We start from the raw sequence: 13,928 nt of genomic DNA, 5'->3' as shown, positions 1-13,928 counted from the left end.
GCGAACGTATCTCAGCGATAACAAGATGATGATCAGATGCAATTCCAGCGCTGCGTTACATCAAGAAGGCTCCTTCGCCATTTCAGGGTGATGAAGATGTGGTCGATTTGGTTTTCTGTTCGACCGTCGGGGGAACCCAAGCGACTTTATGTGCTGCTTTATGCTGGTCCAGCAATGACCATGTTGTTATTACTCCGTCATGGCGTCCCTTTTTTCCTTGTTGGGGACCTTGGACCACTGCGACCAATGGCGTCCCTTAACACGTTCAAGGTCCGCGTTGTTTGCGCAAATCTTCGCGTTGAAGCCGCCCAAGTGAATTAGGATGTCCCCCTTCAGGATATTTTCAACCACGCTGTTCAGCTGGCTGTAGAAACTCTCTTTCTCCTGCAGGTCGGCAGCATCTGTTGGTGCATAGCACTGGATTGCTGTAAGGTTTCTAGCCCGTGTTCTGAATCTGGCAACGATTAATCTTTCGTTAATCGGTTCCCACTTCATTAGGACCACATGTGCCCCTGGGCTCAGTATGAATCCAACTTCTCTTTCTCGAGTAGCATTTTCATTCACCTCGTATGCCAGAGTAAAGCGAGATTTGGCCGGATGATGTCTTATATTCGCTAGTACCCGGCCAGCGGACCTCGCTCAGCTCCAGGATGCCAAGCTTCAAGCGGCCAGCTGCCAGCTTGCCCTGCTGACAAGAGTCAGTATATTTTATGTACCGATTCTTGTCAGTGTTTTCATGCTAAAGGTCATTGCCAATAACCCAGATTGATTTCCTTTTTCATTTTCATTAACTTTTTTGTTTCGGGTCCTGTAGTACCAGTAGGTTGTTAACCTAAGGTTCTTTTCCCACTGACGGGGCCGCCATCTTTGGGTGGGCGGGAGCCACTGTGTCCCCATCCCTGGTAGCGTACGACAACTGAGGTTTACTCCGACTGGACAAGACCATCAGTTTTATATCTCAGCACACTAGATGGTACTCGCAAAACTGTTATTCCCCTCAACCTAGGAGAGGAAAAATATTAGCAAAAGGGGAGTTAGGTAAATAATGCTACTTAAATCGAAGGCTTTACCAGTGAACATAAATAAATTTATTTTTCTTCTCATATTTTATAAACTGATAACGTCGTTCCAACTTTATATTACAATTGCTGAAAAGTAGATTCCTAAGTATAACAGATATATTTCGTGCCAAAATGTAAGGCAGGTTATAAAGTTGAAAATCAAACAACAATGTTAAAAGATAGTGCAAATGCTAATTGAACTTAATTGCCGTTATATCGTCTTTAATTATTGTAGCAAACGATTAATAAATTGGTTTTGAAAGGACTATCCCAACTAGCTTGTAAAGCTTTTAGAAGACCTGATCCTACAACATTTAATCGCTTTTAAAGTGCATCTAGCGTACCTCTGAGACGGCAGAGTATGTATATTTTTGGCGACAACTTTTGCACGCGTAGTCGGAGTCGAATTTGCATGTATAAAAGTTAGTTTATTCACCTTCATGTCTTATATTAGAACTTGTGTGCTCCCAAAAGAACTTAAAGCCAAAAACTAGATTGCGTAATAAAATTTATATTTTACACTAGAATAAACTACGTTTATGCAGTGTAGGGAATAGATACTATGTACATGCAATATTTGCACACCACTGCAGCATTTTTACTTAGCTCTTGTTTAGTCTAGAGCAAATGAAAAACACATCACTCTTCAGCTGGTGTATCGAAAGTCAGACGATGCTATATTTTTAGGCAGCGGGAGTATCGGGTATAATCGATGTGAAAAATGATAGCACCAACGTTCGTAGAAAGGTAGCGACATCATTCAGATTGACTCGATTTTGTTCCGGAATCACTGTCGACGTCAAATCGTCTACTTCAACAGTTCCAGCGGAGGCTGGTTCAGTCGATGATAAGGTTGCTTCTTCCACCGGTTCCGATGCGGTGGAGGTAAGTTTTTTCTCTTGCTCAGCAGTTGTAGAATTTTCAGTGGTCGCAGTATTTACATCTTTTTCTGCTTCGGTCGAGTTTGTGGCATCTTTACCATCTTCTGCAGTGGCTGCAGTCGCTCCCATATCTGAATCAGCACCAACCCCGTTACGATCTTCCTCCGGTGCCGGAGCACCTGCCGGCCGATCGCGACCGACTCCATTTGGTCGTATACCGTGCGCGTTGTTGAGCTGTTGAACAACAATCTGTCTAGCCCGTTCTAGACGATCGGCATTGTTATTGCGAAAGAATCCGATTTGATACCTGGCGAAATGAAGACAGGAAAGATTGAAAACCAGTCATTAGAACAAAAATGTCAATGTAAATGTACGAAATTTTACAAATATTAGGGCTTACAAACAAGCTTGTTTTAGTTACAGATCAAGGACTGTTAACTAAATAAAGATTCTTGGTGGAAAATGAATAAAAAGAAATGGAATAATTGCCCTTATTAGCAGAAAATAAAAGCTTATACTCTACCCACTACACCCTGCGATTGCACAACAGTACAATAATATCTGACACAATAAAAAATCAAAAGAAAATAGTACTTACAGATAAAGCGACGCCCCAATGACAAACACCGTCAAACACCGAACAGGTGATGAGTACATATATACCACGGTCATTAGGATTCCCACTCGGCACATACTGAAGAAAATATCCAACCAGTCACGATTTTCCTGCTCTTCAACGACAATATTTGGAAATCTCCTGGCTGGTGCTGGTGCCGGATCAGCGGCTGCACCGGGTGCGCCGTTAGCTGCATCAGCTCTATCTACGGTTGCGTCGGCTGTACCGTCAGGAGTAGTCCTTCCTGTTTGAACAGAGGATGATGCACCGGCGGCAGCACCTGTGCTTGATCCCGTTGCAGCTTCCGCTGGTGGTACCGCAGGCGAACCGGATCCCTTCGGAAGAACCACGGATGCTGGGGCTGGCGAACTGGAGGAAACTGCTGCAGGAACATTGGTAGGGCGTAGCGGGTTGGTCAGAATCGTTCCGCTAGATGTGATGGGAGCTGGAATGCTACTTGCCGAAGGCATTTGTGATGAATTCAGGGTAGAAAGGTACGGGTAGTAGGCCAAGTTCGGTGTAGTTTGGGCCAGAACGGGATTTGCGTTAGCTGCTGTTATTGGCATTGCGGGAATTTGCTGCAGATTAGGCTGTGGCATTCTGGGTACTGGAAAATTGTGACTGTCTGATTGCCGGGTTTGTTGCTCGATTTGTGCACTAGATATCCTACGAATATAGAAAATATATTGCTAATGTCGCTACCTTGCTTATCTAATTATAAGTAATGGTAGCAATGTACTAAAGAAGTTCAAAACGTTCTAAGGCATAAAATGCAATTATACATGTAATACTTACGCATTCATGTATTGAGTAAAATATTGCATGTAAGTCTGCTGCATCCAGTTCTGCATTGCTAACTGTTGGCCCATAATATGGTCAGCTGAGGCTGTTGAAATGGGACACGTGGGAAAGCTCGACGCTCTGTCGCTAGTGACAGAACTTGTACTTTGTCCGGCCGCTGCATTGCGATGCCGTAAGCCATCCGTTTCATTATTAGCTCTAGCGGATGCCGCATCGTGCGTTCGGGACGACTCGCCGCTAGACCTAGCAACATTGGCCGAAGTTTGCACATTGTCAGTTTCTGAGTTCAGTTTTGGTGCCATGGTTTTTGAAGTACTACTTTTGCTATTGTTATCTCCGGGGTCCTTATGAAAGCGATTATTTTTCGGTGTGAACACTAGATGTACTGTGTAGGCTTGCTGACCGTCATATTGGCGCAATACATCTTTGAGTATAACACTGTCGCTCAACAATTGACCAGAATAGATTAGCTTCTGTTCATCAGTACTCTGCAAGGAAAAAACATAAAAGTGTTCACTGTAATGTGCAGCACTTAACATAACATATGTGTATCAATTGTTTTGTCAAAACCCACTATCTACAATGGCACGATGCTCCTCTATTTGTTTAAACACCACCCACGTATACGACAGACAGTGCAGAATCTAAAAGACTTATTGTTATCAGCATGAATAAAGTTTGAACACGTAAGCTTTTACGTTCTGGCTATCAGCTGAAAGCACAATACACGACTGATAAGAGCGGAAGATTTTAACAAACCTAACCTAATGATTCTGCAACAAAGATACAATTTCAGATCGAGAAAGCCACATACAAAAATTTTCCTCAACAATAAAAATTTGACTAATATATCATCAACAGGTTGTTAAAGAAAGATCTTCACAGTATCATTTTTTAGTATCGACTAAATGTTTCCATTATGCCGAATCGATTAACTTCTCTATAGCAGTCTGTATGCAAGTCTCGCCCGAGTTGTTAGTATTGTTATTTGGTTACTGGTGAGTTTAAATTGATTAGTTCGATGGCATAGTAGTATATGCACAAAACCACTACAGCTTTGTTCCTCGCTGAACTGACGTGTAAAAACTCGATTCCTGTTACTGCTACTTAGTAGTGATAAATCAGCTTGTTTGTTTGATAGTACAATGAGAGGAAACAAACACAACAAGAAAGTCAGCCAAAATACACTCGTAATATTTAAAGATTGCTGAACAAGTGTACATGTGTACTACCTAAAGTGCCGCGTTTTGTCAGATGTATATGATATGATTAATAAATGAATAGTTTTTGCAGGAATTATTGTAAAATGACGGAAACGGTCCGTAGAATTTTTTCTCGTTCAAACTAATAATGTAACTGCTAACATTTACATATTGTAAACGAGCATCTTATCTGGTATAATAAGCATCATTTTTCTGAAAAAACTCTGAAATGGAATTTTTTCAAATAACTATTTTGAAAGTACCTCGTCGTCATACGTTTCCGCCACTTTCTTTACTGTACACTCCCAAATATCGGAATCGAACCAATCGAACAAGGAACATGCCAGATATGAAGACGTTTGTGCATGCATAAACTATGCAGTTATTTGAGTTACTGTGAGTTCTGTATCGCCACCTGTTCCTGGAGTTTAAAGTACTTCTACGAATTTAGCCACTGACTGTGAGTAAACTGCCGTGAATCGCATGACAGTCCCATTTTCTATGGAGTTTCCTATATGCAGTCTTGGCATATCACTGAGGTGCAACACCAATATGTAAGTGTATTTCTTACACTGCGGAGATCGATACAGTCGCACCGGCGCGCAAAAAACAAACGCTTGCTTAAAGGGATTAGCAAACAAAGTGTACAGCTGTGTATGCGTGAAACAACAGCGGTGCAATTTAGAATCACACACCCAACAAATACGCCACTCAAGAGCCCGTATGTTTCTCTCACCACAAATCGCACTGGTGTGCACTACTCTGCAGAGCTTTCACTGGCGCTTCGTTTTCGATGCAGCAGAGCATTCACATTCTGTCTCTGCAGAAAAAATTCAGGTTGTCTGTATGGTGTGCAGTCAATTTGACCGCAAAATTCAAATTGCCATATCTCAGTCAAAACTTAGAAAGGTATTTTAATAGACTGTTTGCATAATTTTTGTACCCAGGTGCCACGACCGCGATAACCATTTCTTTATAAACAATTAATTAAGGACGATAAAAAACTTTGCTATTTTGCTAGATTTTTTTCTAATTCAGGGTGTAAATCAAATTGTATCGCCGATAGAAGTATGACGTTATGCTGATTTTTGTAAGTTTAAAGTTTTCTCGCGCGCCTATAAAATACAGTGGAATTTCGATTTTGGCTCGGACCGATTTTGGCAACAAAAGTATTCGTTTTTGGCAACAAGACGCTTCCAAAGATATGCTTAAATATCAATCAATTTGCGCATGCATGTTCAAAATGACCCAAAATGATGACATCAGTAAGTGCATGAAAAAACAATTGTAGTTGTCGAATGTTTTGAAAGGTAATATTCTTATGGACGTAGGACTACGTCTTACCGCAGGGTGTCAAAAACTTGCTTGCGTCGGCTTGATAGCTTTCGTCGGATTTTTTTAGTATAAAATGGTTGCAATCGTAAAAAATCATTTATGTATTAACTAGTTTTGACCCACTTTTATTAAATTTTTCAATAGGTTTGCACTTCCAAAAAGATGCTGAAATATTTATCAGTTTCCGCATACATGTTCGAAAGGACGAAAAATGATGCCCTCAATATATTCTTGAAAATATTTTGTGGTTATAGAGTGTTTCAAATAATATTTTTATTGCCGTAGGACTACGTCTTACTCCAATAGCTCTCGAATAGTTACAATCGTAGAAAAATCGTTGATTATTAATATTTAGTCAATTTCTAACGCATTTATATTCAATTTTTTCATATCAAAAATGGATGTCATCTTTGGCATAGGCATAGGTGACACGCATTTGTTGTCAAATTCTGAATCCCACTGTATTGTCGTACAAAGTTATTGAATATTTACGGAGCCCACCAAAAGGCGGTGGGGAGCACCAGATAGAGAGTTAAAGAAACACGAAGGCTCTGATTTAATCTATCTAATGTAAGAATTTTTATTATGCCACGAATTTCATAAATAAAAATGTAGGATATTGAACTATTATTTTATTTTTATCAAAATCAATATATACGAATAATTGCAATTGCTAATGTTCTCCTATTTTATTGAGTTACCGAAAAATTTTTTAGAAAGTGAGATCTTTGAAATAGTTTCAATTTAAATCTTATAATTAAATAAGAACAACTCACAAATCGTTCAATCTTCTACGCATACTTGATATGATGATATATAGGTACAAGTCGTACAAGAATGACAACAAGCCAGTCGTCGTTTTTTCGAGGAGACTGTTAGAAAGCAATTTTTGGAGCATTGAGATCTCGTAGTCTCAACACTAAGCCCAATGGAATCGGTATGGTATCTCGATCAATTGAATTATTGTTTGTAGGGTGCTAAAATGATTCAAGTTTGAATAAAAATTTCTGTACTAACTTCTGAACGAAACTTGTCGTCCGAAAGGCATGTAATAATCTATAATAACCAGAAAGCTAAGCCATCTGTAAAAAAAGATTTGGCACTCCTTAAATTAATCAATTTTTTTTAATTTAAACAACTATACTTTTAGATAACTATTAATAATAAAAACTTGAGTATTTTTATTCACAGAATTGCTATAAGATCCCATGCACTAATATGCATTTGATTTAATTTTACAGTACTTTCAGTTGCAGTTGGCAGTACTTTCTTTCCAAAATGTCATAAAAGTATTTTTCACATTTAAGGAATAACTTGCACCGATACTTACATAACTGATATTTTTAACAGTTATAACAGTGTATAATGAAATAAATTACAAATTGCATAAACTGTTAGTTAGGACTCGGTCATTCGGGTGAAAAAAAAAATTTAAATGGGTTTTTTGAAATGTGTTTACGTTCAGAACGTGACTAACATTATAAAAAAAAATTTCATCCGAATAATCGAGTCCGTTCTGTAATAATCAAATTAAAGTAATGAAATAAATGATGCAACAATTATTTCTAATTTTTAGAACTATAAATGAGACATTCGTTTATATATTTTTCTCAGCTGAAACATTGGAATGATTTGCTTGTACAGTGGACTCTCGGAAAAGTTAACTCTCTAAAAAGTTAATTGTTCAGAAAAGTTAAGCGAATATTAACTCGCATGCAACACTCTAAAAAGTTAATTTTTGGCTTAACTTTTCTGAGAGTTTGAATTTATTGGTTGTCTAAAGCGTTTATTCATACAGGAATGTTACGGGCACATAGTTACTTCGGGATTTTTGATAACATATTGGAAAAGCGCAAACTCAAATTGTATTTTAAATGCAAAATAAATTAACAGCAGGGAACAAAAAATAAGCGCGAACATTGTCAAAACGTTGTCGTAGACTACAAAAAATCAAAAGTAAACTAGTATAACCGACTATTTTAAATTTACTGAAAGGAACTAAGTATTATTTCATAATATCTTGCTCTCTTTACATTACAACTTTCAAATACTTAAAAATGTGTATCCGAGAATATACTTTTCGCTTTTGTATTTATCATTTTCAAAGACTCTTAGGACTACTCAGAAAAGTTAATATTTCGGAAAAGTTAATCGACCCATTCCCCAATCGATTGACTTTTCTGAGAGTCCACTGTATAACCTTTATGCATGCATTGTTAAATTTGATGTGTAGGCTATTCATTTTATAAATCCATAGTTTGTTTCAAATTTGGCTTCTGCGTATTTAAAATTGTCAAATGTTGCTACAAAACACGACTGATTTATTAAATGCATCAATAAGGTATACCATTCAACAACGCTTAGAGGACTATCAAATTGCAGTTTTTGCTTGCTTGCTTATTTCGCAGAAGTGCTCACTGCGGTGCGATCACAGCAGAGTTATTCTCCCTCGTTATTCCGCACACTGGTGATTCAAAGCAAGGGTGTGTGTTGAAAGTAGGCAATCCAAACTTCAGTGCACATGCGGGACGTTAGACAGTGGTGTATACGCCATCGCACGCTCTGCTGTCGCTAGGAATGGAAGTGTGTGGTGATTTTTGCGCGCGCCTCTTGCATACACTGAGGGGAATGCCAAGACTGCCTATATGAATGGGACTGTTATGCGATTCACGGCAGTAAATCAGTTTCAAATCCGTAAAGAACTACCTACCGATGTAATAAGGATTTTGTAATTTGGTAGCCGACGCGGTGTGCTTCTAGATCGTTTATGCCATTTTTCGAAAGTGCAAAGTAGACCCGATGCGCCGCTGGATCTCTACTCCCCAATACATGAGCTCATCTACCATTTCTAGTTCGGCGATTACCGTCAGTCGAAGGTGCATGTTCGTCTCTTTTGAGCTTATATCTTTCATAATTTTAGTTCGATCATTCATGCTTCCGCTGGACTTAAGTGCTGGACTTCCGCTGGACTTGAGGACTCAAGTTTCTGGCTTCTGGGTTGCGGAACCTAGGACATTGCTGAAACGCGTGCCTTTCGTTTCGATACCCGCTCGTCACGAGCGACGTTAAATGTCATGCAAGAAGTCGTGCTCAGCCCCCGCCGCGTCTCGAAGGGACTGGAGAGTGTCCCCAAAACGCACACAATTAACTATATCCAATGTTGCTCTAATACGTCTAGTCCGTTTACTAAAATACCGTGTTTGTGCAACATCTATCGTAGCTGATCTGTACCGTATGCTGCTTTGGAAACAATAAATACGTGACGAGTGAGCACATTGTACTTATTTCCGAAATTTTAGCAAGGTCTGCTGAATGGTGAAAATTTGTGTCACATAATTCTTCCCTACAAAACCTTACGCTATCGGTGACAACCGGCGTAACAAGATCTGCGGAAGCACTTTGTAGACATCTTTCATCAGCCTTATGCCGCGATTGTCAACCTGAACGCACTTTTTAAAGATGAGACGAATGATTCCTACATCCACTCCTTCGGTAGCTTCTCTGCCCAGGTCTCAGATACAACCCAGTGTAGAACGCTTGCCAGCTTTTAGGGCCATGCTTATAAAACTCCGTTGGTGGGTCTTTACCGGCGGCTTTATTGGTCTTCAGTAACCCGATTTCTCATTTAACCTCTTGGAGGGGTGTTGGACATTAAAAAGTTCCAAGCACAGTCCTCAACAAACCAATCATTTTGTATACTGCGGGTTTTTTCGTCTAGTGTCGGCATAGTGCCGGTAGCAGCATCTCCGGTGACTGAGCGTTTTCTGATTCAACCGTCAGAAGAAAGTAGTATCTTATTCAGTATACGCGGATAGTTGTCGTAGTTGTGGGTTTTTTTTCTATATGAACTCATAACTGCGACCAGTATAGTTGGTTTATTTCGATATCGTATACGGGTGTTTGTTGTATAACCTGCAGTGTATTTCTTTTTGCTATAATCGCTATTGAGTGAGCGATATGCTTGTTAAGTTGTTAAGTTGTTAAGTTGTTAAGTTGTTAAGCCTGATTGTGTGTATTGGATTTATTTATTTATTATATAATGTAACGTAAGACATGTTGTCTTTTTTAATGTTACAATTTGGTGGACCTTAGGCAATGCAAAAATTCTATTTCTACTCAAAACTAAATACTATGCTGTATATTTCATTTTCAATTTTCGATTGCTGTGTGCTAATTCGTCCGACTGAGCCTTGACAAAAGATTCTTTTTAAAAATAGACGTAGATAAACTCGATTTCAAAATCTGTGGGAGAGAGTTCCAAAAGGAAATGCCTCTAACAAGCAAGGATTGGCCATAATAGGCAGAGCTATGCTTTACCCTTCCTTTAAAATTTGTTCTAGTTTACTCACTCGTTCCTCATTGCCAGTAAAATTCTATGGCTGTCCCTGGCGGGGACTCATTGCGTTCCTCTGACAAGTACGCTTAAACTATAAGAGTGGCTTTTGCACTGTCAAGAAGATTCATCGGGGTAATACAGAATTCTGCATGAAGGTAGGATAATGAGGGGCTTGAAAATAAACCCATGCTAAAGTCACTTGGCATCGAATGGCCGAATTCTACTCAGATTCGAACCCTCGACCTCTCGCTTCTCAAAGCAGACTTCGTTACCTTGCGGCTACGAATATTGGTGATGCTAGAGAAGAACCGGTCATCAATGACAAAGTGGTGAATTTGGTTACTTGTACGTTAGTCAGATGACTTTGTGGATATCCTTGCGTGGAAAAAAGCGACCTCGGAAAGATGCGAAGTTTATACATCTTTCGCCATTATAGTTCGTGCATACTGTGGCCCTAACACCGGTCGATACATTGCTTCTCTACCAACTTGGCCGTTTAAATTCTCGGGATTGATCTTGATATACCATTCCTTCTGTACACTAACGATGCTGTAATTGAAGAAACGGTTTTATCCTCAATCAATCCTCTCAAAGACCGGGTTCCAATCTATCACGCGACAAAACGCTTTTTCAGCTCATTTGTAGTGCCTCCGCCTTGGGCCAAAATTAGGCCATTACGTCACGAATATGACAAACTTTCTTTTCCTTGACTCCGATTTTCTGCAGAGCTACGATGCCGAATGTACGGGGCTTAAGCGGTCCCCAACTATGAAATTCGACATTCTGCAATTTCATGACCCAATGTCCACTCATCGTCTTTGTTTCGTCTCCTTGTTTGATCCATCCCAAAAACATCCCATCAAGAAGACTGGCATCTCTTCCTCGCGCCCATACAAATGACAAGCAACAGCGCATCCCTCCCGGTCAGACGCTGTTGTGAGCCGTACTTAACCTAGAGTCAGACGATCGCAAAGGTAAATAAATGAATTGGAATCACGGTCAACATCCCTCTCTGACATGAAATCAGTATTCATATGAGTTACCCCTTCCCTGCCAGTATACAACACTGGGTTCCATCAGGTTAGGTTACCAGATCTCCACTTAGTCGTTTCCCGGCTGATACCAGAGCTGCCACAAATACAGATATTTGTGCACGCATAAATTTGGGACCCAATAATTATTTTAGTTGCTGTGGTTTCTGGCTCTACTAATGTTTCTGAATTTTAAAGTACTCTTAGACCGAGAAAATAAAATACTCCGGAGAAAACGGCAGGGTCCCAAATTTATGTATGCACAAATATCTGTATTTGTGGCAGCTCGGGCTGATACCATGAAAAGGTTGCTGAGTAAGAAGCTGGTAGCCGAAGGGGGCTCTAATTTAAGCCTACAAATGCACGAAGCTTTAAAACTGAAATATTCTAAGTTTTTGTCATTTAACACGTTTTTCAATTTGGATTATCAAATATAGTGGCTGATCGCTTGGAGTCATCGGAATAATTCTAAAAGTTGAGAATTCTTTGTTTTTCTTAATATAGAGCTAATATCTATTTCTCAGAGATACTTTTGTGTAGTATACACAACAAAGAACTATAGAGAAGTATACAGTGCAAAGAACTATGGAATGGAAATCAATTCAATGTTTTTCAAACGTAAACGGTTAATTAAAGCCAGGCAAAATTAACATTGATCTGCAGATATCAAGTTTTTTCGCGTTCGTTTTATCCAAATCGCTTTCAAATAAAAAAGTGACTGTGAACTATAATAGAAGAAAAAAATTATCTAGCTAAATGAGACAATATGAGATTAGATCTCTGAGTAAAACGCACACATTTTCGTTGTACTGATTCAATGCCTGAAAAGGGCGCCTAAGGACCTCTGCATATCGTTTTGTGATACATAATCGAGGACTTCTTTTAGGATTCAAATGTGTGCATTTTGAATTGCTAGTGAAGTTATAATATCTATGATTTTTTGATCTGTCTGATATGTACGCGGTATTACTGCTGTACGGTGCTTTTAGAACGCTAATTGAATTTTGTTTTTTTCATTTAATAAACATATACCTACTTAATGACAAACATACAAATTTTCGAACAATAGTAGGTAATGGTAGACAGCCCTGTAGTAAACTGATTTTTTTAATTGAACTCGTTTAGTTTTAATTTCACGCCTGGTGATCAATGACATCAGATGGAACGATATTACGCCATCCGGTAAATTTTGCATCCAATATCATGTAGGTATGTATCTGTATATAATTCGACAAATATGTAGCGAATTTGGACCGTATTTTCACCCGCCGCGGGAACGTTGCTGATATGTGCGCTAAGAAAAGTAGAACGGTACATTCTTACTCCGTCTGACGGTACCAAATCGACTGAATTGAAATCATTCGATCGTTTTCGTGGTTTTCGTTCATATAGGGATAATTGATGGGAACACATAGAAAATAGTATAGGTACTTACTGGTTTTCCTGGATGCACCTCCGTTAGGTGTCCTTTAAGACGTCGTATTGACCACGAAGGTTCACATTTTATTGTTTGGTCCTCAAACTGTTGGTTCGAGGCTTTCACTATCAGTGTTATGTCCATGATGCAACTTATATCGGCTTGTGATCGAACAAATGCAGCAGAGACAAACTGCGTTTGATGTGAGTCACAATCTATCAAGTAAGGCGTTTATCGCCAATCAACACAATAAAAACTCTATATTTAGTTTTCACTTCAATAGTGGTTTATTATTTCTGTAGGAGATTTTCCACTGCTTCAATAAAACGTCACAATTTTCTTCCTTTTTTTTGCGTTTCGACAAAATGAAATTTAGATGAAGGTTTCTGTAAGTTTAGCAACAACTGTTGATCGTAGAATAGTATTAATTTACAGTGAATTCGTTGTGATACTTTGCAGCACAACTTGGTTCCAAAGATTTCCTTAAATTCACAAAAATTGATATTTTTCTGATCTGGCACTGACTCAATGAGGTTTAAAAAGGTGTGGCAGATGAAGACATTTGATGGTATTAGTAGCGAAAAATCAGAAAACGACGTCAAACTACAAAAACAAACCGCGTCGGACAATGGGGTTTGTTTTTGGAGTTTTACGTCACGCTTCATCGTGATTGGTCGATTTACGATTTCACCCACACCATGATGAAATTTCTTCATTGCACTAACACCACTTAACCAACTTTGCCACACCTGTATATATCACATTGGCACTGACTGCTCGGTCACTGCATGCAACACAATCAAAATCCATCAAATTCATTCACTATACTGGTTCACTGTAGCAACTGTAGTATTGGTGTGTTAGTGAGGTGTGGGGTTTTCTGATTGGTCAAAACAGACGGGGGGTGGCGATCAGAAATGAAGAACCAACAAAAATTAGTAAAAATCATAAAAATGCTTCTTACTTGTTTTGATTCCCCAACAGTCAAAAGCAATCGAATGCATTACTAAAATATATTTTTTAAACGTAATCAATAAAATAGTATTCATTACATGTCGTAGCGCAATTAACGGTCTCACTTTTCTGAAACCTTTGTCAGGTTTATCTGCGGCAAGGCGCAAGGCGACAACGATGTTGCTGGTATGCTGTTATCGCTGTTATTCGTTTGATTTTCGTGCGAGAAAAAAAGAGAAGGAAGTATTTTTACTTTTGTTTTGATAATTCAGCACGTTCAGCACGGAGTTTTGC

The 13,928-nt window shown here is 39.0% G+C and overlaps 1 protein-coding gene across 5 annotated transcripts; it reads right to left on the bottom strand.

Annotated features, from left to right (window-relative positions):
• Nucleotides 1-1,075: 1,075 nt before the first annotated feature.
• LOC128741262 (homocysteine-responsive endoplasmic reticulum-resident ubiquitin-like domain member 2 protein) lies at nucleotides 1,076-13,200 on the bottom strand. Of its 5 annotated transcripts, none has more exons than XM_053836941.1 (4): nucleotides 12,699-13,200; nucleotides 3,354-3,847; nucleotides 2,541-3,224; nucleotides 1,076-2,249 (listed from the first exon to the last, which is right to left on the bottom strand). In XM_053836941.1, exons 1-4 carry the CDS (start codon nucleotides 12,822-12,824, stop codon nucleotides 1,745-1,747), a joined length of 1,809 nt encoding a protein of 602 aa, XP_053692916.1. In that variant the 5' UTR covers nucleotides 12,825-13,200; the 3' UTR covers nucleotides 1,076-1,744. The 5 variants fall into 5 exon arrangements, with proteins under 5 accessions (XP_053692916.1, XP_053692920.1, XP_053692917.1 ...); XM_053836945.1 differs by lacking the exon at nucleotides 12,699-13,200 and adding an exon at nucleotides 4,977-5,085; XM_053836942.1 differs by lacking the exon at nucleotides 12,699-13,200 and adding an exon at nucleotides 4,825-4,962.
• Nucleotides 13,201-13,928: the final 728 nt, after the last annotated feature.

The sequence above is a fragment of the Sabethes cyaneus genome, chromosome 3 (assembly GCF_943734655.1).
Source record: "Sabethes cyaneus chromosome 3, idSabCyanKW18_F2, whole genome shotgun sequence".
In the NCBI taxonomy this organism is placed as follows: domain Eukaryota; kingdom Metazoa; phylum Arthropoda; class Insecta; order Diptera; family Culicidae; genus Sabethes; species Sabethes cyaneus.
The sequence above is the reverse complement of the archived record's forward strand: the minus strand, read 5'-3'. Positions and strand labels throughout refer to the sequence as shown.